This window comes from Ylistrum balloti, unplaced genomic scaffold (genome assembly GCF_031769215.1).
Source record: "Ylistrum balloti isolate Yb309-2 unplaced genomic scaffold, AGI_CSIRO_Ybal_v1 Utg370558, whole genome shotgun sequence".
Lineage (NCBI taxonomy): Eukaryota > Metazoa > Mollusca > Bivalvia > Pectinida > Pectinidae > Ylistrum > Ylistrum balloti.
This window is the reverse complement of record NW_026782351.1, coordinates 396,087-420,735: the sequence shown is the minus strand read 5'-3', so window position 1 is coordinate 420,735 and position 24,649 is coordinate 396,087. Positions and strand designations below refer to the sequence as shown.

At 35.4% G+C, this 24,649-nt stretch overlaps 1 protein-coding gene across 1 annotated transcript in view; it reads left to right on the top strand.

The window, feature by feature from the left end:
* The window catches only part of LOC132556315 (FAD-dependent oxidoreductase domain-containing protein 2-like), a 40,716-nt gene extending 16,338 nt beyond the window's left edge, over nt 1-24,378 (top strand). The window contains exons 4-9 of the mRNA XM_060220698.1: nt 15,038-15,158; nt 15,593-15,823; nt 17,116-17,282; nt 20,388-20,553; nt 23,043-23,281; nt 23,993-24,378. Coding sequence (XP_060076681.1) covers nt 15,038-15,158; nt 15,593-15,823; nt 17,116-17,282; nt 20,388-20,553; nt 23,043-23,281; nt 23,993-24,267 — 1,199 coding nt within the window. The 3' untranslated portion in view covers nt 24,268-24,378. The remainder of the gene's footprint in view (nt 1-15,037; nt 15,159-15,592; nt 15,824-17,115; nt 17,283-20,387; nt 20,554-23,042; nt 23,282-23,992) is intronic.
* The last annotated feature ends 271 nt before the right edge of the window (nt 24,379-24,649 follow it).

Below are 24,649 nucleotides of genomic sequence, written 5' to 3'. Positions count from 1 at the left end.
TTGCAAACTTTAGGTGGAGGATTTTATGTTAGCAAAATAAACCATTTATAGTCTGTTGTGAAGTTTTATTCTGGGTCCAGTATCCAATACCATTGCCAGTGGCAGTCTCTTGATTCAGAACTTTAAATCATTTCTGTGAATTGTACATATTGCACAAGTTTCACTGATTTGATGGAAAATGAATTTGGCCATTGAAAGTCATCTTCTGTGAAAGAGTTTGGTTATTTAGCATGTGATGGCTTATATATGTATCTGCAAAGTACTTTGATTCAGGCTCATGGGCCTCTTTTTTTCAAGAACCCAACTTCATCTGATGGTTCAAATCGCCTTTTGTCTTTTGTCTGTCCATCTGTCCAACAGTTTATAAACAACTCGTGTTATCACTATTTCTTTAGAGGTTCTAGATTTATTTTTCTTACATTTATGTGTAGAATCCCTTGGTCCCTAGATGTGCCTGAATGAGTTTTGGGCTGATCAGAAAAATAACAATGTCCTCTGATTTTGTCTATTAATGTTTGTTATTGCTATTTCTTTTTGAAATACTTGATGGATTTTCTCAAATTTCATGTGTAGGTTTCCCTTGTTACATACTTGTGCCTGTTTGATTTTGAGATTGATCAGAAAAACATAATTGCTGATAGGCCACCATCTGTTATATAAGGATTATCATCACTATTTCTTAGAGGATTTTTCAAATTTAAATTTATTATAATTAAATGCAAAAAAAAAAAAAAAAAAAAGGAAGAAAAGAAGAGAAAAAGAGCAAATAAAAATCAACCAACAGTAGGCACCTAGGCCCCTCCTAGCACCCTTGTTGTACAATAGCATTTCAATAAAAAACAAGAAGTAATTATTGAACAATCATGCAGAATATGAACTTTTTCATGTTTGAGAAGGGAGATACTAGTTAGCATGTGCCTTACAGCTGTTGGTATCTGAACATCTACTTGTGATAAATGCATAGAAAATCAATAATATTATAGCTGTAAAATTAATTTGTGACAAGTGGTGGATCTAGTTTATTGTCCCTTAGGGAACCTTCTACATTTTATTTCACTGCTATTAATTATAATACCATATTATACAAAGTCCATCATTAATACAGATATCCTTTAATGTAATGGAAAGTTGCCTCCTACAATCCTGCTTCAGGATTGTTGTCTGATCCATCAAGTAAGACTTCATCCGGTTGATATATTTAATAAGGCGAGTAATTTCAGGTATAATATCTGTGTGATTAGGCATGAGGATACCAGGTATAATCATCATGGCTTGTTCCACATATTTCCCCAGACAATTCAACTGTCTCCACATATAGCTTGTGTCATTACTTTAATTTGAAATGCTGCTTTAATTTTCTTTTCATATCTTTTATCCTTATTATCCCCGGCAGTATAGATAGCTACAGTGGTAGCTATAGTGATATAGATAGCCATTTAGTGGTGGCTAGAGTTATATAGATAGCCATTTAGTGGTAGCTATAGTGATATAGAAAACCACAGTGGTAGCTATAGTGATATAGACAGCCATTCAGTGGTAGCTCTAGTGATATAGATAGCCATTCAGTGGTAGCTATAGTGATATAGATAGCCATTCAGTGGTAGCTAGAGTTATATAGAAAACCACAGTGGTAGCTATAGTGATATAGAAAACCACAGTGGTAGCTATAGTGATATAGAAAACCACAGTGGTAGCTATAGTGATATAGAAAACCACAGTGGTAGCTAGAGTTATATAGATAGCCATTCAGTGGTAGCTATAGTGATATAGATAGCCATTCAGTGGTAGCTATAGTGATATAGATAGCCATTCAGTGGTAGCTATAGTGATATAGACAGCCATTCAGTGGTAGCTCTAGTGATATAGATAGCCATTCAGTGGTAGCTATAGTGATATAGATAGCCATTCAGTGGTAGCTATAGTGATATAGACAGCCATTCAGTGGTAGCTAGAGTTATATAGAAAACCACAGTGGTAGCTATAGTGATATAGAAAACCACAGTGGTAGCTATAGTGGTATAGAAAACCACATTGGTAGCTAGAGTTATATAGAAAACCACAGTGGTAGCTATAGTGATATAGAAAACCACAGTGGTAGCTATAGTGGTATAGAAAACCACAGTGGTAGCCATGGTAGCTAGTGGTATAGAAAACCACACTGGTAGCTATAGGGATATAGAAAACCACAGTGGTATATAGATATAGCCATTCAGTGGTAGCTAGTGAGTGGTATATAGATAAACCATTCAGTGGTAGCTATAGTGAGTTATATATATAGAAAACCACAGTGGTAGCGATAGTGATATAGATAGCCATTCAGTGGTAGCACTAGTGATATAGATAGCCATTCAGTGGTAGCACTAGTGATATAGAAAACCACAGTGGTAGCTATAGTGATATAGACAGCCATTCAGTGGTAGCTCTAGTGATATAGATAGCCATTCAGTGGTAGCTCTAGTGATATAGATAGCCATTCAGTGGTAGCTATAGTGATATAGATAGCCATTCAGTGGTAGCTATAGTGTGGTATATAGAAAACCACAGTGGTAGCTATAGTGATATAGATAGCCATTCAGTGGTAGCTAGAGTTATATAGAAAACCACAGTGGTAGCTATAGTGATATAGAAAACCACAGTGGTAGCTATAGTGGTATAGAAAACCACAGTGGTAGCTATAGTGATATAGAAAACCACAGTGGTAGCTATAGTGGTATAGAAAACCACACTGGTAGCTATAGTGATATAGAAAACCACAGTGGTAGCTATAGTGATATAGAAAACCACAGTGGTAGCTATAGTGATATAGACAGCCATTCAGTGGTAGCTCTAGTGATATAGATAGCCATTCAGTGGTAGCTAGTGAGTGATATAGACAGCCATTCAGTGGTAGCTCTAGTGATATAGATAGCCATTCAGTGGTAGCTATAGTGATATAGACAGCCATTCAGTGGTAGCTATAGTGATATAGATAGCCATTCAGTGGTAGCTCTAGTGATATAGAAAACCACAGTGGTAGCTATAGTGATATAGATAGCCATTCAGTGGTAGCTATAGTGATATAGATAGCCATTCAGTGGTAGCTAGAGTTATATAGAAAACCACAGTGGTAGCTATAGTGATATAGATAGCCATTCAGTGGTAGCTATAGTGATATAGAAAACCACAGTGGTAGCTATAGCGGTATAGAAAACCACACTGGTAGCTATAGTGATATAGAAAACCACAGTGGTAGCTATAGTGGTATAGAAAACCACAGTGGTAGCTATAGTGGTATAGAAAACCACAGTGGTAGCCATAGTGATATAGAAAACCACAGTGGTAGCTATAGTGATATAGAAAACCACAGTGGTAGCTATAGTTACATAGATAGCAACTCAGTGGTAGCTATAGTTACATAGATAGCCACTCAGTGGTAGCTATAGTTACATAGATAGCCACTCAGTGGTAGCTATAGTTACATAGATAGCAACTCAGTGGTAGCTATCGTTACATAGATAGCAACTCAGTGGTAGCTATAGTTACATAGATAGCCACTCATTGATAGCTATAGTTACATAGATAGTCACTCATTGATAGCTATAGTTATGAAGAAAATCAATCAGTGGTAGATATTGTTACATAAAAAGCCACTCGGTGGTAGCGGTGTGGTAAATAATGCTACATTGAATTTTTGGTAACTGTAGTTCATAAATGGCAACTTTGTGGTAGTCATGATAGATAGTGAATTTTCTATAATGATAGTTGTAACCATATTGATATAGCTCTCAGTGGTATTATCAGGTGCTTTTGTAATAGCTTTGCAAGGTAGTCATTCATTGGCTGACATGATGCTATAGATAGCCTTTCATTGGATGGCATGGTGCTATAGATGCTTATTTATTGGCTGATATGGTGCTATAGATAGCGTTTCATTGGCTGACATGGTGCTATAGATAGCCTTTCATTGGCTGACATGGTGCTATAGATAGCCTTTCATTGGCTGACATGGTGCTATAGATAGCCTTTCATCGGCTGACATGGTGCTATAGATAGCCTTTCATTGGCTGACATGGTGCTATAGATAGCCTTTCATCGGCTGACATGGTGCTATAGATAGCCTTTCATTGGCTGACATGGTGCTATAGATAGCCTTTCATCGGCTGACATGGTGCTATAGATAGCCTTTCATTGGCTGACATGGTGCTATAGATAGCCTTTCATCGGCTGACATGGTGCTATAGATAGCCTTTCATTGGCTGACATGGTGCTATAGATAGCCTTTCATCGGCTGACATGGTGCTATAGATAGCCTTTCATTGGCTGATGGCATGGCCTTTCATTGGATGGCATGGTTTCATTGGATGGTGCTATAGATAGCCTTTCATTGGATGGTGCTATAGATAGCCTTTCATTGGATGGCATGGTGCTATAGATAGCCTTTCATTGGATGGCATGGTGCTATAGATAGCCTTTCATTGGCTGACATGGTGCTATAGATAGCCTTTCATTGGATGGTGCTATAGATAGCCTTTCATTGGATGGCATGGTGCTATAGATAGCCTTTCATTGGCTGACATGGTGCTATAGATAGCCTTTCATTGGCTGACATGGTGCTATAGATAGCCTTTCATTGGCTGACATGGTGCTATAGATAGCCTTTCATTGGCTGACATGGTGCTATAGATAGCCTTTCATCGGCTGACATGGTGCTATAGATAGCCTTTCATCGGCTGACATGGTGCTATAGATAGCCTTTCATCGGCTGACATGGTGCTATAGATAGCCTTTCATCGGCTGACATGGTGCTATAGATAGCCTTTCATCGGCTGACATGGTGCTATAGATAGCCTTTCATCGGCTGACATGGTGCTATAGATAGCCTTTCATCGGCTGACATGGTGCTATAGATAGCCTTTCATCGGCTGACATGGTGCTATAGATAGCCTTTCATCGGCTGACATGGTGCTATAGATAGCCTTTCATTGGCTGACATGGTGCTATAGATGCTTATTTATTGGCTGATATGGTAGTATAAATAGCCACTCAATAACAGATGTGATAGTATAGATAGCCACTCAGTGGTAGATGTGGTGGTATTGATATCCACTCAATAGCAGAGTGGTGGTATTGACAGCCACTTAATAGTAGATGTGGTGGTATAGATAGCCACTCAATGGTAGATGTGGTGGTATAGATAGCCACTCAATGGTAGATGCAGTGGTATAGATAGCCACTCAATGGTAGATGTGGTGGTATATATAGCCACTCAATGGTAGATGTGGTAGTATATATAGCCACTCAATAGTAGATGTGGTGGTATAGATAGATAGCCACTCAATGGCAGATGTGGTGGTATAGATAGCCACTCAATGGTAGATGTGGTGGTATAGATAGTCACTCAATGGTAGATGTGGTGGTATAGATAGTCACTCAATGGTAGATGTGGTGGTATAGATAGTCACTCAATGGTAGATGTGGTGGTATAGATAGCCACTCAATGGTAGATGTGGTGGTATAGATAGTCACTCAATCGCATGATGGTTAAGAAATCTACTCAGAGGCAGAGATAGTGGTCAACACTCAGTGATGACCTTGGTAACATAAGCCTTTCCTAATCTGTAATTATGATCCTTGGCTCTATATAATGAGAACCTTTTTCCTACAGATTGGCAATTTGGTGTGACCAATTTCATCATGTCTGTATTACTGACCGGTCTTAGTGGTAGAATACTGGGAGTACAAGTGATTATTTCACATATTACAGACACGCACTTTGTCATTTGATAAGTAAGAGGAATATTAGAGCACCTTACCTAATCCCTCTATAAATGTTAAAAATCTATTTGTGACAAAAACTTAACCACATCCGGTGTGCCTAATTTACCAAAATATCATGACTGTACAAATGTATGTATTCTTTTCTGTTTAAACTATCGTTGATTTCTGACTATCACCAAGACCAGTACATTGGCCATGAGTAATTGTTTTTATAAATATTCCATGGTCATCCCAACTTGTTGGACAGGCACTCGTAATGCTCGTGGGAGGTAGCATCCAACAACAGTCCCTCATCTAATGCCGCAATTTGACAGACTGTGATCCTGTTTGTCCATGTGTAATGTTGCATGGCAGGAGATTAACGGCAGCTGAAATGGTGCAAAAGATCAATGGTAGTAAAACTGTTGAATCCACCCAAAAACCAAAAAAAATAGCCTGTGAGCGGCATGTTTATGCCCACATCACCGTGACGTTGTGTGCCACTGACAAGTCAACATTGAGCACTTTGTAGGCAGTGGTTGATGTTACATGTGACAAGTCTCTTTCTTATGTTGGAACTTTCCTGTTATTTTGATCAGATGGGCGTCAACATGTTTACCAGCATCACGGAGAGTGTCTTAGAGATACACAACAGATTGTTAGGGGGGAGGAGGGGAGGGATTGGTTTTGGTTTATGGAGGATCTTTCCCATGGTTTAAAGGTATATTTAGTGATCATTAGTGGAAATTTATTGGCTGTTCGCCGTTGAGATGAGATCCTGAGGTTTCGTGTTTGTGTTTCATTATAAGGCACCATTTGACCTTTCAGCATGATAACACTAGGCTACACATTGCACGAGTTTGTAGAGATTTTTGTGGAACCGAGAACATTGTTCCTATTGATTGGCCTCCACGTAGCCCTGATTTGTCCCCAATCAAACCTTTGTGGGATGAATTAGACAGAAGAGTGTGGAATCAAGCACATATCCCATGTAATCTCCACCGATTGGCCTAGCACTTACCGAGGAATGGAATAGCGTTCCTCTATAGACAGTCAATGTCCTTATGAACTCCATGCCATGCAGAGTTAGAGAGCTATAGCTGTTTAGAGAAGGCACACAATATTAGGGATTGGTCTGACTACTCACGTTATTGCTGGTTTGTGTACATTAGGCTACTCTGATTCATGGTGGCAAAATGTCGTCATCATTTTATAAGTCTCGGACATTTTGAAGACAGATGATGGTCCAGTATTCAAAGTGAACTATTGAATTTCACATTTAGGCATATTTCTCATAAGTTTTATTTTATTGAAGCTTAAAGTTGAAGTTGTGTTTCCTTTTTGTATATAATGAATAATTGATTTCCAATCATCAGATGTCTTTATATTGCCTATTAAATGCCTGTGTTTTACCATCAATGAGTAGGAAATCATAAATTGCCCTCTTGATGTCTGGAGTGTCATCAAATTTACTTTGAATTTCAGAAGAAGATTATTTACCATGACAATTTGGAAAACATTAAAAAATCACCATCACACATTATAGTTTGTGGGGTCCTGGCCTTTGATGGATTTTGATGTAATATCTGTGTCACATAGTTTTTATAAGATCAATATCATACAGAATCAGTTTTCCCATCATCTCTGTGCGTATCTGTTATGAAATGGTTATTCTGTACTGGACCAGAATACTTTTATAGACAAATCAAGCAGTACAGAGACTCTTGCCTGTCAGACTTATTTGATCCATATTCACCAAGACTCTTACTTATCTCGTTTTATTTGTTACAGACTCACTCGAGAGTCATCTTGTCAGGTCTATCAGATCCAAGCTCACGTAAGACTCTTACCTGTCAGACTTATTTGATCCATATTCACCAAGACTCTTACTTATCTCGTTTTATTTGTTACAGACTCACTCGAGAGTCATCTTGTCAGGTCTATCAGATCCAAGCTCACGTAAGACTCTTACCTGTCAGACTTATTTGATCCATATTCACCAAGACTCTTACTTATCTCGTTTTATTTGTTACAGACTCACTCGAGAGTCATCTTGTCAGGTCTATCAGATCCAAGCTCACGTAAGACTCTTACCTGTCAGACTTATTTGATCCATATTCACCAAGACTCTTACTTATCTCGTTTTATTTGTTACAGACTCACTCGAGAGTCATCTTGTCAGGTCTATCTGATCCAAGCTCATGTAAGACTCTTACCTGTCAGACTTATTTGATCCATATTCACCAAGACTCTTACTTATCTCGTTTTATTTGTTACAGACTCACTCGAGAGTCATCTTGTCAGGTCTATCTGATCCAAGCTCACGTAAGACTCTTACCTGTCAGACTTATTTGATCCATATTCACCAAGACTCTTACTTATCTCGTTTTATTTGTTACAGACTCACTCGAGAGTCATCTTGTCAGGTCTATCTGATCCAAGCTCACGTAAGACTCTTACCTGTCAGACTTATTTGATCCATATTCACCAAGACTCTTACTTATCTCGTTTTATTTGTTACAGACTCACTCGAGAGTCATCTTGTCAGGTCTATCTGATCCAAGCTCACGTAAGACTCTTACCTGTCAGACTTATTTGATCCATATTCACCAAGACTCTTACTTATCTCGTTTTATTTGTTACAGACTCACTCGAGAGTCATCTTGTCAGGTCTATCAGATCCAAGCTCACGTAAGACTCTTACCTGTCAGACTTATTTGATCCATATTCACCAAGACTCTTACTTATCTCGTTTTATTTGTTACAGACTCACTCGAGAGTCATCTTGTCAGGTCTATCAGATCCAAGCTCACGTAAGACTCTTACCTGTCAGACTTATTTGATCCATATTCACCAAGACTCTTACTTATCTCGTTTTATTTGTTACAGACTCACTCGAGAGTCATCTTGTCAGGTCTATCAGATCCAAGCTCACGTAAGACTCTTACCTGTCGGGTCTATTGTTCCAAATTCACAAAGAATCCTTCTTGTCAGGTCACCAAGACTCCTTTATCTGTCAGATCTGTTGTTCTAAACTCCCCAAGACGTCTACCTATAAGGACCGATATAACCCTGAGGTGAAATCAAATTCATGAAAGATCTAATCCTCAGGTGAAATCAAAGTAAGGACAGATCTAATCCTCAGGTTAAATCAAAGTTAGGACAGATCTAATCCTCAGGTTAAATCAAAGTTAGGACAGATCTAATCCTCAGGTTAAATCAAAGTTAGGACAGATCTAATCCTCAGGTTAAATCAAAGTTAGGACGGATCTAATCCTCAGGTTAAATCAAAGTAAGGACAGATCTAATCCTCAGATTAAATCAAAGTTAGGACAGATCTAATCCTCAGGTTAAATCAAAGTTAGGACAGATCTAATCCTCAGGTGAAATCAAAGTTAGGACAGATCTAATCCTCAGGTGAAACCAAAGTTAGGACACTAATCCTCAGGTTAAATCAAAGTTAGGACTCCCTAAGGTGAAACCCAATTAAGGACAGATCAAATCCTCAGGTGAAATCAAAGTAAGGACAGATCTAATCCTCAGGTGAAATCAAAGTTAGGACTGATCTAATCCTAAGGTGAAACCCAATTAAGGACAGATCAAATCCTCAGGTGAAATCAAAGTTAGGACTGATCTAATCCTAAGGTGAAACCCAATTAAGGACAGATCAAATCCTAAGGTGAAATCAAAGTAAGGACAGATCTAATCCTCAGGTGAAATCAAAGTTAGGACTGATCTAATCCTAAGGTGAAACCCAATTAAGGACAGATCTAATCCTAAGGTGAAATCAGAGTAAGGACAGATCTAATCCTAAGGTGAAATCAAAGTAAGGACAGATCTAATCCTAAGGTGAAATCAAAGTATGGACAGATCTAATCCTTTGGTGAAACTGCGGTTATGACAGATCTAATCCTCAGGTTACTATGGTCATCCGTGATGCCTCTTAATAAGAGTATGTTATTTTTTGTACTTTTATTTTGGAACAACATGACATCTTGATTGATAGAATCATTTGAAAGTGTTTTTTTGCATTAGAGATTGGAGGGAAGATTTGATCTTTTCATTTATTATTCAGATGAATTACACTGATATATGTAAATATCCAGTCTGTGTATTTCATTATTGATGATAAATTAGACAATCAGTGAAGTTATTGGGAACTTGATATTCACAAAGCAGCATATTATAAAGACAGACACTGCTGGCTAGCTGGCCATCACTTTTTCCTGTACTCTGCTTTTACAACAAAAAGAGATGATGTAGAATTTTCTGAATTTGGAGGAGAGATTTCCTAACAAGCTCATAATTGTTGGAAACACTCAATCAATATTCTGACACTTTCTCGTAAATGTTGCAATTTGTCATTTGATTACTGATGTTGTGGAGAAGCGACTGCATCAGACCTTTTGAGTGGGTGTCAGAACCACGTGCCTGTAGGTACCCAACCCACTGATATGTTGGAGAAGGGAGTGTTCAGTAGCAATTAGGTGTCGAAGATAGCTGATACTGTTGATCCACATGTATACAGAGAAGTTCCATAGGGAGAGAGAGAACCACTTTTATCTCTAGGCACGTTCACTTCAGCTTAAAGAATGTCATTTCTTTTTTCTTATTTCTGTATCTTCTCTTGTCAGTCGTTTTTCCTAATGTTAGCTATACAATATCCTGTTATAATTTAAGTGTAATATGAATTTACTGTTGTGAACCAGATGTTAATTATTTTACACTAGCTATGAGGCAGTATCATTGATTAACACTAGATATGTGATATTTAACAGGGAGGTAATTAGTTAACTCCGGTTATGTGGCACCAAACTTAACCACTGTTTGATGAAGTCTTGTTTATAATTGTTCCTTATCATGTTGGTTAGTATACAAGTCATTTTTTGTGTGCTTCCATACAGCTGTGGTCACTAAAAAATTTAGAAAAGATATTTTGTAATAACCCCAGATTATTGAACCATCAGGCTCATCCACTCCTGGAGTTATTCTTTTACACTACCTTACGGTAATGTCAGGTCCTTCTTCTGTTTTGTTCTTATTATCTGCTCTAGTGGTTAAATATTTTTGTTAATGAAACAAAAAAAGTGTCAAAGTTTACAAATTTCAGATATACAAAAGAGTATAGTTAAAGAGTCAAGTCTTCCAGAAATATACAAAAAATTATTTCTGAAGTGTCAAGTCTTACAAAGATATACAAAAGGTTATCTCTAAAGTGTCAAATCTTACAAAGATACACAAAAGGTATTCTCTGAATTGTCAAATCTTACAAAGATACACAAAAGGTTATCTCTGAATGTCAGGTCTTACGAAGATTTACAAAAAATCTCTGAAGTGTCAAGTCTTATGAAGATATACAAAATGTTATCTCTGAAGTGTCAAGTCTTCCAAAGATTTACAAAAGGTTATCTCTGAATGTCAGGTCTTACGAAGATTTACAAAAAATCTCTGAAGTGTCAAGTCTTATGAAGATATACAAAATGTTATCTCTGAAGTGTCAAGTCTTACAAAGATATACAAAATGTTATCTCTGAAGTGTCAAGTCTTACAAAGATTTACAAAAAATCTCCGAATGTCAGGTCTTACAAAGATTTACAAAAAATCTCTGAATGTCAGGTCTTACAAAGATTTACAAAAAATCTCTGAATGTCAGGTCTTACAAAGATTTACAAAAAATCTCTGAATGTCAGGTCTTACAAAGATTTACAAAAAATCTCTGAATGTCAGGTCTTACAAAGATTTACAAAAAATCTTATCAAGACATATAAAAGATTTTCTTTGAATGTCAGGTCTTACAAAGATACACAAAAGATTATCTTGGAAGTGTCAAGTCTTATAAAGATATACAAAAGATTATCTTGGAAGTGTCAGATCTTACAAAGATATACAAAATATTATCCCTGCAGAAAAGTATTTTTAGTGTGAACAGATATAGGTGTTGGATCCTGTAAGACCTTTGCTGTTTAATTGTATATATGCTCTGTTAACAGTATAATGAGTAAAAAGTACATGATTTGAATCAATACTGATAAAAAAAAAAAGAACATTCATAGTGTGTCTTGGTGTTCTACTGACATTATTCCCCATATCACCAACCCTCTATATAATTGTGTCTTTCTCCTGTAGTAATGAGTGGAAGTCTTTGAGAGCATTTTTTCATATAAAATAGACTGCTATTGTTGTCTATGTAGTACTGTATTGATCCAGCTGTAAATCCATACCTGTTATTGGCTCTGTCTATTGTAGTTCAGTAGGAGACCTAAAAATACTGCACATGCTAAAAATGTTACTTCCTTGTTTCTGTGGACTTATTATAGATAAGTAAGACATTACTTAAAATAGACATTAGAAAGAGAAAATCTTGCAAAATTGGTTACATTCTAAAAATAAAATGTACTGCATCTTGTCCAAACCATGGCGACACCACATATTGATGTTTTCAGTGATTTGACAGAAATCTCTCTGTCACAGGCCAGCTGTCTCAATATTGGAGGTTGACTTCCATTACTTCATTCTCATTTGGTGGGGCCAAAAGCATCAAATTGACTCAAATTTCAAAAATCTTCTTCTCAACAGCCAGATATGGAAGGATCAAATACTCTTCATGAATGGAAGCATCTAAAGGTGCTTTACCAGAAGTGTGAATGCCAGGGCCCCAGGGTCTCTTATTTCCCTGTAGGGAAGGGGCAAAGTTTGTTATAGTTTAAATAGGCAAAATAGGATTTTGATCATTTTTTCTATTTCAATTGGAAACTGCTTGACCCCCAGGGGCTGATGGGTGGGGCCAAAAGGGATCAAATTGAAATAGATTTTTAAAATCTTCTCCGTACCCAGGTATGGTAGAATCAAATGCTCTTCTTAAGGTGCTTTAATTACCAAAATGGATCTCACTTTCTTCCTGGGGAGGAGGTTAACTTAACTATAACTCTTATAGAACAATTGTATTTTTGAGCATAACATTGCTTTTTCCCACTGGAAATAACTTTGCAAAAATTTTTTAGTATAGGATGACAATTTTGATGGTATGCGTTTATTGACACTGGCTGACAATCATCAATGTTACAATTTCTTTTTCATCAACGCCACTTGACCTCTTGTATTTGATATTTCTTACATTAGGTGAACATCAACACCACTAGACCTCTTGTATTTGATATTACTTACATTAGGTGAACATCATCGCCACTAGACCTCTTTTATTTTATATTTCTTACATTAGGTGAACATCAACACCACTAGACCTCTTGTATTTGATATTTCCTACATTAGGTGAACATCAACGCCACTTGACCTCTTGTATTTTATATCGCTTACATTAGGTGAACGTCAATGCCACTAGACCTCTTGTATTTTATATTACTTACATTAGGTGAACATCAACGCCACTTGACCTCTTGTATTTTATATCGCTTACATTAGGTGAACGTCAATGCCACTAGACCTCTTGTATTTTATATTACTTACATTAGGTGAACGTCAACGCCACTAGACCTCTTGTATTTTATATCGCTTATATTAGGTGAACGTCATCGCCACTTGACCTCTTGTATTTTATATTTCTTACATTAGGTGAAGGTCAACGCCACTAGACCTCTTGTATTTTATATCACTTACATTAGGTGAACGTCAACGCCACTAGACTTTTTGTATTTGATATTACTTACATTAGGTGAACATCAACACCACTAGACCTCTTGTATTTGATATTTCTTACATTAGGTGAACGTCTTCGCCACTTGACCTCTTGTATTTTATGTTTCTTACATTAGGTGAACGTCAACGCCACTAGACCTCTTGTATTTTATATCACTTACATTAGGTGAACATCAACGCCACTAGACGTTTTGTATTTGATATTACTTACATTAGGTGAACATCAACACCACTAGACCTCTTGTATTTGATATTTCTTACATTAGGTGAACGTCTTCGCCACTTGACCTCTTGTATTTTATGTTTCTTACATTAGGTGAACGTCAACGCCACTAGACCTCTTGTATTTTATATCACTTACATTAGGTGAACATCAACGCCACTAGACGTTTTGTATTTGATATTACTTATATTAACGCCACTTGACCTCTTGAATATCGCTTATATTACCCACTTGACCTCTTGTATTTTATATCACTTACATTAGGTGAACATCAACGCCACTAGACGTTTTGTATTTGATATTACTTACATTAGGTGAACATCAACACCACTAGACCTCTTGTATTTGATATTACTTACATTAGGTGAACGTCAACGCCACTAGACTTTTTGTATTTGATATTACTTACATTAGGTGAACGTCAACGCCACTTGACCTCTTGTATTTTATATCGCTTATATTAGGTGAACGTCAATGCCACTTGACCTCTTGTATTTTATATCGCTTATATTAGGTTAACATCAACGCCACTAGACCTCTTGTATTTTATATTACTTACATTAGGTGAACATCAATGCCTCTAGGCCTCTTTTTTTTAGACTTATATTCTCACTAAATCATCTTTCTCATTCTTCATTCAAAAAATCATAAGTAGTCCATGATAAGGGACAGCTAAAAAGTAAATAAGGTTTTCTCAAAGTACTTTTCTTAGACCAGTAGTTTTGAGGAGGTACTGTCTGCCCTATAGACATTCTCCACTTTACTTGAGTCAGATGAGACAAGACTTGCCATATTGTATGAGGTTTTAACTCATTTCTTTAGAAAAGGGGGATCCTTCCATTATTGATCGACATGGAAGTATTAATGTATTGGTGTCTGGCATTGCTCTAGGTTTAGGTTTTGTTTCACTGTTGAAATTCAGTATATATCATGAATATTATGAACATAATTTTAAAGTCAAGGGTTTGGTGTGAGCATTGATTTGCCATTGTAGAGCAAATATGTATTCATTTTAACACAGATTTGGTTTAGATGCTTCTTTGGTGACTAGAAATTAATATGGGTACTGGGTAATTTGAAAGTGGATTTTTTTTTTATGGAAAATATTTCTTATTTAGACAAATTTTGGACTCTGATTATTTGTGCAAATTCTATCATTAATGCTTCCATGTAAATAATAACATGCTTCAGTTTAACTCATGTTTTTATGCCCACACCATTTTATAAGGAAGAAGGACATGTAATGTAATCCATGTGCATTTGTCTGTCCTTTCCTGTCATAACCTGTACCAAATCGTTGTTCTATCTGGAGAACTTCTCAACAGATTTTGGTCATATCTACTGGATAGCATTATTGTGATTCATTTTCATATGTTTCATCATTAACAAATGTAACACATTAATGGATTTTCCTTTTTTTAATAGGTAGAGGTAATGCAGCATTTGAAGTAGCTGATTCAATATATGGTTCAACAAATGTAATACATATGGTTGGGAGGTCAAGAGTTCGACTAGCCTGGGCAACACACTATGTTGGAGATCTAAGGTAAAGAATCAAATTGCTTGTTGTTAATAACCAATCTAATTTTCCCATTGTTTATAACCAATCAAATTTACCGTTGTTTATAACCAATCAAATTTCCAGTTGTTTATAACCAATCAAGCGCCATGTATATTCTCAGTAATGCTGTTTTAGAGCTTTAAACAGAACAGTTATACAGCAGGAGAATTCTTAGACCAGTGAAAGTTTCACTAAAAATCAATTTACTGCCTATTGAAAAAATTTGAATACTGATGGATATTTGGTTGGTCTATCTCAGGTTACATTGGCTGACCATAACATATACAAAATACTATTTGTTTACTGATGTTTACATCTCATTTTTTTTTCTTTAAATTAATATGTGTCTTATTATACAGAACCTTAATTTGATGTATATATAATCATTATTACTATGTGTTGTTAACTATTTTTTACAGAGCTGTAAACAATGGATTACTAGACACTTATCAGCTCAAATCCCTTGATGGCGTCCTAGAAGCAGGACTTGATGAAGTAAAATTGGTCAAACAAGGATCCAAGTTTATTCTCCAGTTCAAAGACGAAGAAGAAGACTTAATGTTTCCCCTTGATAACTTTGCACTTCGTGAGCCATATGATCGCATTGTCAGGTGCTTGGGCTTTAAGTTTGACACCTCTATATTCAATGAGTAAGTAAACCTGAGATGGACAGAAAATGGCTTGCCCAACAGAATGCTGGGTAAATTATCAGACCCATTTATTACGTAAATTACCCTACATTTTTACAGGATGTTATCATAGACACTCTGATATTAACAAGCTTAAGTAAATCTCTTTGAGACATTATTTGAAGCCAATCTCTTGAAAGGTTACATGTGTAAGGAACTTGTTTTTAAAAATACACTTAAGTGTATTATTAATTTCATCTTGTTGGAGGTTGAAAGCAAATTGCAGTTATTGTCAAATTTTATAGCACTTTATGTAGAAGTTGACCCCAAGAAACCCAGTTGAAAGCATTAAAAATACCTAGCTTCAGTTGAGTGTATTTGGTGGTAACTGTACATGATCTTAGGTAATTAATGTATGTCATAGGTAATTACTTAATGTTATGTTTTATGTAATTGCTTTATGCTATATAAGTAATTAGATATGAGGTAAATGCTATTTGTTATAGATAAGGAAAATACTGTTATATATTCAGTAATTACTGTATGTTATATATTCAGTAATTACTGTATGTTATATATTCAGTAATTACTGTATGTTATATATTCAGTAATTACTGTACATTATATATTCAGTAATTACTGTATGTTATATATTCAGTAATTACTGTATGTTATATATTCAGTAATTACTGTATGTTGTATATATCAGTAATTACTGTACGTTATATATTCAGTAATTACTGTACGTTATATTCAGTAATTACTGTACGTATTATTCAGTATATTCAGTAATTACTGTATGTTATATATTCAGTAATTACTGTATGTTATATATTCAGTAATTACTGTACGTTATATATTCAGTAATTACTGTACGTTATATATTCAGTAATTACTGTACGTTATATATTCAGTAATTACTGTACGTTATATATTCAGTAATTATTGTATGTTATATATTTAGTAATTACTGTATGTTATATATTCAGTAATTACTGTATGTTATATATTCAGTAATTACTGTATGTTATATATTCAGTAATTACTGTACGTTATATATTCAGTAATTACTGTATGTTATATATTCAGTAATTACTGTTTGTTATATATTCAGTAATTACTGTGCGTTATATATTCAGTAATTACTGTATGTTATATATTCAGTAATTACTGTATGTTATATATTCAGTAATTACTGTATGTTATATAATCAGTAATTACTGTATGTTATATATTCAGTAATTACTGTTTATTTTAGGAAATTTTTAAATGTTAAATAATAAAATAACCATCTTCCTTTTTTATTTTCTTAGGACTTCAAAGTTGATTTTAGGAAAAGGGAGAGCCAAAAAATTTCCCAAAATTGATTACGATTACCAGTCTATTAACAACCCTGGGATGTATGTGGTGGGCGTCGCCTCCCACTCATTGGACTTTCGAAAATCTGCCGGAGGCTTCATTCATGGATACCGTTACACTGGTCAGTATTTATAGGCAGATCTTGTTTCTTCTCCAGCTTTCATTTCAGCAGTACCAATAGAACAATCTTAAAGTATGTACACGAAAATGTATATGTATCCACGCGAAAATTTATATGTATCCACACGAAAATGTATATGTATCCACGAAATAAATGCTTACATTTGATATGATAGAAATTGTTTTTTGGATTGAAAAAGAATAATTGCAAGGATTATGAACTGAACACAATTACATTGTACGCTAATGTATCTTTGTACTTTATGTTTTACTTTGTTACTTTCGATCTCATGTTTTACTTATGTTTTACTTTGTTACTTTCTATCTTATGTTTTACTTTGTTACTTTCTATCTTATGTTTTACTTTGTTACTTTCAATCTCATGTTTTACTTTGTTCCTTTCTATCTCATGTTTTACTTTGGTCCTTTCTATATCATGTTTTACTTTGTTACTTTCTATCTTATGTTTTACTTTGTTCCTTTCAATCTCATGTCTTACTTTGTTCCTTTCTATATCATGTTTTACTTTGTTACTTTTTATATCATGTTTTACTTTGTTACTTTCTATATCATGTTTTACTTTGTTACTTTCGATCTCATGTTTTACTTTGTTACTTTCTATCTTATGTTTTACTTTGTTCCTTTCTATCTCATGTTTTACTTTGTTACTTTCTATATCATGTTTTACTTTGTTACTTTCAATCTCATGTTTTACTTTGTTCCTTTCTATATCATGTTTTACTTTGTTACTTTCTATCTCATGTTTTACTTTGTTACTTTCTATCTCATGTCTTACTTTGTTCCTTTCTTTATCATGTTTTACTTTGTTCCTTTCTATCTCATTTTTTACTTTGTTACTTTCTATCTTATGTTTTACTTTGTTCCTTTCAATCTCCTGTTTTACTTTGTTACTTTCTATATCATGTTTTACTTTGTTACTTTCTATCTCATGTTTTACTTTGTTACTTTCTATCTCATGTTTTACTTTGTTCCTTTCAATCTCCTGTTTTACTTTGTTACTTTCTATATCATGTTTTACTTTGTTACTTTCTATCTCATGTTTTACTTTGTTCCTTTCTATATTATATTTTACTTTGTTACTTTTTGCTAATTGAAAGATTACAGAATTTAGAGAGGTTTATGTTATTGTTACAGTAGGTGCAGTAGGTATATAATAGGGTTAAAGTAGGTGTAAAATAGGGTTATAGTAGGTGTATAATAGGGTTACAGTAAGTGTAATAGGTGTATAATAGGGTTATAGTAAATGTAGTAGGTGTATAATAGGGTTATAGTAGGTGTATAATAGGGTTATAGTGGGTGTATAGTAGGGTAAGAGTAGGTGTAGTAGGTTTATAATAGGATTATAGTAGGTGTATAATAGGGTTATAGTAAGTATAGTAGGTGTATAATAGGGTTATAGTAAGTGTAGTAGGTGTATAATAGGGTTATAGTAGGTGTAGTAGGGTTACAGTAGGTGTAGTAGGTGTATAATAGGGTTATAGTAAGTGTAGTAGGTGTATAATAGGGTTATAGTAGGTGTATAATAGGGTTACAGTAGGTGTAGTAGGGTTAAAGTAGGTGTATAATAGGGTTATAGTTAGTGTAGCAGGGTTACTGTAGGTGTAGTAGGGTTATAGTAGGTGTATAATAAGGTTATAGTAGGTGTATAATAGGGTTACAGTAAGTGTAGCAGGGTTACAGTAGGTGTATAATAGGGTTATAGTTAGTAGCAGGGTTACAGGTGTAGTAGGGTTATAGGAGGTGTAGGGTTACAATAGGTGTAGTAGGGTTACAGTAGGTGTATAATAGGGATATAGTAGGTGTAGTAGGGTTACAGTAGGTGTAGTAGGGTTATAGTAGGTGTATAATAGGGTTATAGTAAATGTAGCAGGGTTACAGTAGGTGTAGTAGGGTTATAGTAGGTGTATAATAGGGATATAGTAGGTGTAGTAGGGTTACAGTAGGTGTAGTAGGGTTACAGTAGGTGTATAATAGGGTTATAGTAAGTGTAGTAGGGTTACAGTAGGTGTAGTAGGTGTATGATAGGGTTATAGTAGGTGTAGTAGGGTTACAGTAGGTGTAGTAGGGTTACAGTAGGTGTAGTAGGGTTACAGTAGGTGTATAATAGGGTTATAGTAAGTGTAGTAGGGTTACAGTAGGTGTAGTAGGGTTATAGTAGGTGTATAATAGGGTTATAGTATGTGTAGTAGGGTTACAGTAGGTGTAGTAGGTGTATAATAGGGTTATAGTAGGTGTATAATAGGGTTATAGTAGGTGTATAATAGAGTTACAGTAGGTGTAGTAGGTGTATAATAGGGTTATAGTAGGTGTATAATAGGGTTATAGTAGGTGTAGTAGGGTTACAGTAGGTGTATAATAGGGTTATAGTAAGTGTGTAGGGTTATAGTAGGTGTATGATAGGGTTATAGTAGGTGTAGTAGGGTTACAGTAGGTGTAGTAGGGTTACAGTAGGTGTAGTAGGGTTACAGTAGGTGTATAATAGGGTTATAGTAAGTGTAGTAGGGTTACAGTAGGTGTAGTAGGGTTATAGTAGGTGTATAATAGGGTTATAGTATGTGTAGTAGGGTTACAGTAGGTGTAGTAGGTGTATAATAGGGTTATAGTAGGTGTATAATAGGGTTATAGTAGGTGTATAATAGAGTTACAGTAGGTGTAGTAGGTGTATAATAGGGTTATAGTAGGTGTATAATAGGGTTATAGTAGGTGTATAATAGAGTTACAGTAGGTGTAGTAGGTGTATAATAGGGTTATAGTAGGTGTATAATAGAGTTACAGTAGGTTTAGTAGGTGTATAATAGGGTTATAGTAGGTGTAGTAGGTGTATAATAGGGTTATAGTAGAATAGGGTTATAGTAGGTGTAGTAGGGTTACAGTAGGTGTAGTAGGTGTATAATAGGGTTATAGTAGGTGTAGTATGAAGTAGTGCTGAAGTTGTTATAGTAGTGTTTAGCTGTTGTGGTTGGTTTACAGGAGGTTTTAGAAGTTTACATTAGGCATGGCAAGATAACAACAGGTTGCTAGGGTTACAATAGCGTTATTAAAGAGATCAGTGTTACAATGTCCTTACCGTCCTTTTTACCCTCAGCACGCGCCCTTCACCACCTCATGGAGTGGAGATATCACCAGGTGCCCTGGCCGTCTACTACTGGACCAATCACACAGCTCCTTACTCACATCATCAAAAGACTAAATGAAGCATCCGGCACCTACCAGATGTTTGGTATCCTTGGCGATGTGATTATCCTAAAAGAGTATGTGCCATAACATTTTCTATGATAAACTCTAAAGAATGTTACTAATAACCATAATTAGCAAGCCATATTAGGATATACCTTTATATTTTCATCCAATCAGTGTCCATGCCTAGAATCAATGAAAATTATGCATGAATAGAAACTTTCACATGGATCGGATCATAACTCAAGTAAACTTGTACATGAGTGTGCCAAGTTCAAGGTTGATGCCACAGTTATGGTTACAAGTTCTATTTTTAGAAATTCTTGGTCAATACTTCTTATGACATAACAGATTAAAGTCCAGAATGATAAATTAATCATGTCACTATTTCCAGGTCAAGGTCATCAACTACTATCGAAAATAATAATCATCACTTAAAGGCTTCATTTCAGATTTGGTCTGATCATAAAGGCAAATATCAGAATACCTCAGTGTTGTATGTGCTATTTATAGAAATCGTTTCACATCACTTTAGCAAATTCTTCTCTAAAAAGATTTTACTTGATAAAACCATGAGGCAGTAGTCACAGTATATCAAATCAGATTTGTTGCCATTACTTCTATTTGTAAATATCAGGGCATTATGTACAAGTTTAAAAAATACTTACTTATGAAGTTAAAATATGAAGACATATTAAGAATGAACAGAAAATCAATTTACTATTGTGACATAATAAAGTTAAATTTGTAACCCAGATACGAGGAAATTACAGCTGTGTTGGTGGAACAAGATCCATTAATTTCCAGAATTGAGTTTTAATACATGTTTGTGGCATTCTTGTTGGAGAAGTGCTCAAGCAACAGCCAATAATTAATGATCCAATTATTACTATAACTGGTTAGCACTAAGGCTCTGTGATAAACGGCACGTAATGACTAATATCAAAATAAAACGACGAGTTGGAATGCACTTTATGCTATAGAAGATGCTGTCCTTTTATGGGATTGAAATTGAATTCTGTTTTTTTATTTTCTATGAATAAAATTGTGGAATTCTAAGAGTACATTTAAATGGATGTTTCCAAAAGGGTAATATTGTAGTGTTGAAGGAAGTCTTCTTTAATGAGTAATTGTTGACTAATTGCCTGTGTCACACAAGAAAACGCCTGTTGATAATTAGTAAGACTTTGTTGTGTAATGACAGATGATGAATACAAGTTGAAAGCTAAAAAGGTGGCAGTGATTTGGCAGATTGCTGGTTATTGTCATTGACAACTGCTATAAACTTGTAATGTTACCGTTAAGGCTGTGTCAGCCCAGAGTATTGTCTGCTGTTATTGAGACGGTTATTCCATTTGTGGTCTGAATGCCATATTCAGCAACAGATGCTGTGTGGTTAACAGGACAACTAGCAATTATGTGGTTACTGCCATCAAACTCTACAATACATTTTGTCAAACAGTGTACCCTTGTTTCTCTGAATTAGATATAGAATGTCTGAATCTAGTGTTATATCTGGTGTTTCTGTTTTATATCTAATGTGTCCTTGTTAATTCTGGTGTCTGTGTTATATCTGGTGTGTCTATGTTATATGTGGTGTGTCTGTGTTATATCTAGTGTGTCTGTGTTATTTTGGTGTTTCTGTGTTATATCATGTGTGTCTGTGTTATATCTAGTGTGCATGTGTTATATCTAGTGTGTCTGTGTTATATGTGGTGTTTCTGTGTTATATCTAGTGTGTCTGTGTTATAGGTGGTGTGTCTGTGTTATAGGTGGTGTGTCTGTTATAGGTGATGTGTCTGTGTTATATCTAGTGTGTCTGTGTTATATCTAGTGTGTTTGTGTTATAGGTGGTGTGTCTGTGTTATATCTAGTGTTTCTGTGTTATATCTGGTGTGTCTGTGTTATATCTAGTGTGTCTGTGTTATATCTGGTGTGTTTGTGTTATATCTAGTGTGTCTGTGTTATATCTAGTGTTATTTGTTATATCTGGTGTGTCTGTGTTATATCTAGTGTGTCTGTGTTATATCTGTTGTGTTTGTGTTATAGCTAGTGTTTCTGTGTGATATCTGGTGTGTCTGTGTTATATCTAGTGTGTCTGTGTTATATCTAGTGTGTTTGTGTTATATGTGGTGTGTTTGTGTTATAGGTGGTGTGTCTGTGTTATATCTAGTGTGTCTGTGTTATAGGTGGTGTGTCTGTGTTAAAGGTGGTGTGTCTGTTATAGGTGGTGTGTCTGTGTTATATCTATTGTGTCTGTGTTATATCTAGTGTGTCTGTGTTATATCTAGTGTTTCTGTGTTATATCTATTGTGTCTGTGTTATATCTGGTGTGTCTGTGTTATATCTAGTGTGTTTATGTTACATATAGTCAAGGCAGTGCTCTCTTTGGTCTCTGAATTAGCTTTAGTGTGGTCAGTTATTCAAAGAATTTTTCTCTTCTTTTGTATGTGACGATAAAAGTGAAATCTTCATTTCAACATGGTTTTTTAATCAAAGATATATATATTAAATGAAATTTCATAGATTTGACATTGTTTTGATGTGTTGATTGAAATTGCAGTAATGGACGTGAATATGTCTACCTCGAGGAATACCCAATCAACTTGATCCATAGATTGGAGGAAGACTCTGGACATCAAGCCTCCAGAATCATCGCAGTCGTTCTGCAATATGGAGCCAATTTCTCAGGGCCAGGCAATGATATCTTCCGAGTTGACCGAGCCACGGGAGAGCCATCGGAAGCCCACACGTCCAACTTTCTTCATCCTGTAGTTTACTACTATGAAACACTTCCAACAAGTTAGTAGCTTCAAATTATTTCATTATGTAATATTGTTGATAGTGAAATTTGTGTTGTGTTTTCACCTTGATGTTTCAGTAGATAATATACTAAGATGTGTCTGTACTTGGTTTAACTTTGAAAAAGACACCTGTTACAATGATAGTATGAATTATGGTGACACAGTAAGATGCTTATTGTTTCTATGGTACTTACTCTCTTATGAACAGTTCTTTTTATATTTGGTATATCTTAAGTAAATATTCATAAATAAAGATCAGATTAAGATCTGTTGGTTATCAGGCCGCACTTGTATAAAACATCTCAACTTGAGATTTCCTCAAGTCGAGATTTTCCTCAGCGGATATCTCCTCAGAAACGGCTTGTATAAAATTTTCTCAAGGAACAGGAGGAAGTCATTGGCTAGGATGTCCTGAAATTCCTTGAGGAATTTTCATACAAAATATTTTCAAGGAGATATTAGCTGAGGAAAATCTCGATTTGAGGAAATCTCAAGTTGAGATGTTTTGTACAAGTGGGGCCTGGTATCACATGCTTACAATAATGGAATGTTTCATCAAGAAAAGAGAAAGGAAGCAGGAAAGGATGTTGAGATGTTCTAATAAAATAAGGCAGAGAAGAAATGTTTTTTTTTTTTTTATTTTTTTCTTTCTTAAAGTCATAGTCATTTTCCCCAAATAACCTAGAAAATGTTTTTATTCTCTCCTCAGAATCACAAATGTCGCGCATCGCCAAGAATGAGATTTTGCCTCGCCCAAAGCTGATGCACCACATTGTGGAGGATTTCCTGACTGTCTGGGATGGTCCACTCAGTCACATCCTGCCCTTACGTCGCTACCTGGAAAATGTGCTCAGCAGTGACATGCGCAACTTTTTCAGTGAGGACTGTATGGAAATGGCACTCACACAAAAGACTGTTCCGATATTTTGTGAACACTATTTGGGAGGAGAGGGAATCTCAGGATTCCCAGCACTGCAGAGTTAGCTTGGTGTAATTAGCCATTCCATAGTTGATCAGATACATTAACTTGAACAGTGCCTATAAATTGACCGGGATACTTCTTATTATGCATTATTTTTGTTGATTCAGAATCTGTCAAAGTCCAAATGTTGACTTGAACTGAGTTCATGTGTCTGCTGATTTCTGTATACATAAGTAGAATGTTTCCTTTGTCCAATTTCATTTCAGAGAGGAAATTATAATACAGATAAATAGTTGTCATGTAATTAAGTTTGTGTCTGCATGGCAACAACTTTTGTCTGGAGATGATGTTGTCATGGAGATGATGTTGTCATGGAGATGATGTTGTCATGGAGGTGATGTTGTCATGGAGATGATGTTGTCATGGAGGTGAGGTTGTCATGGA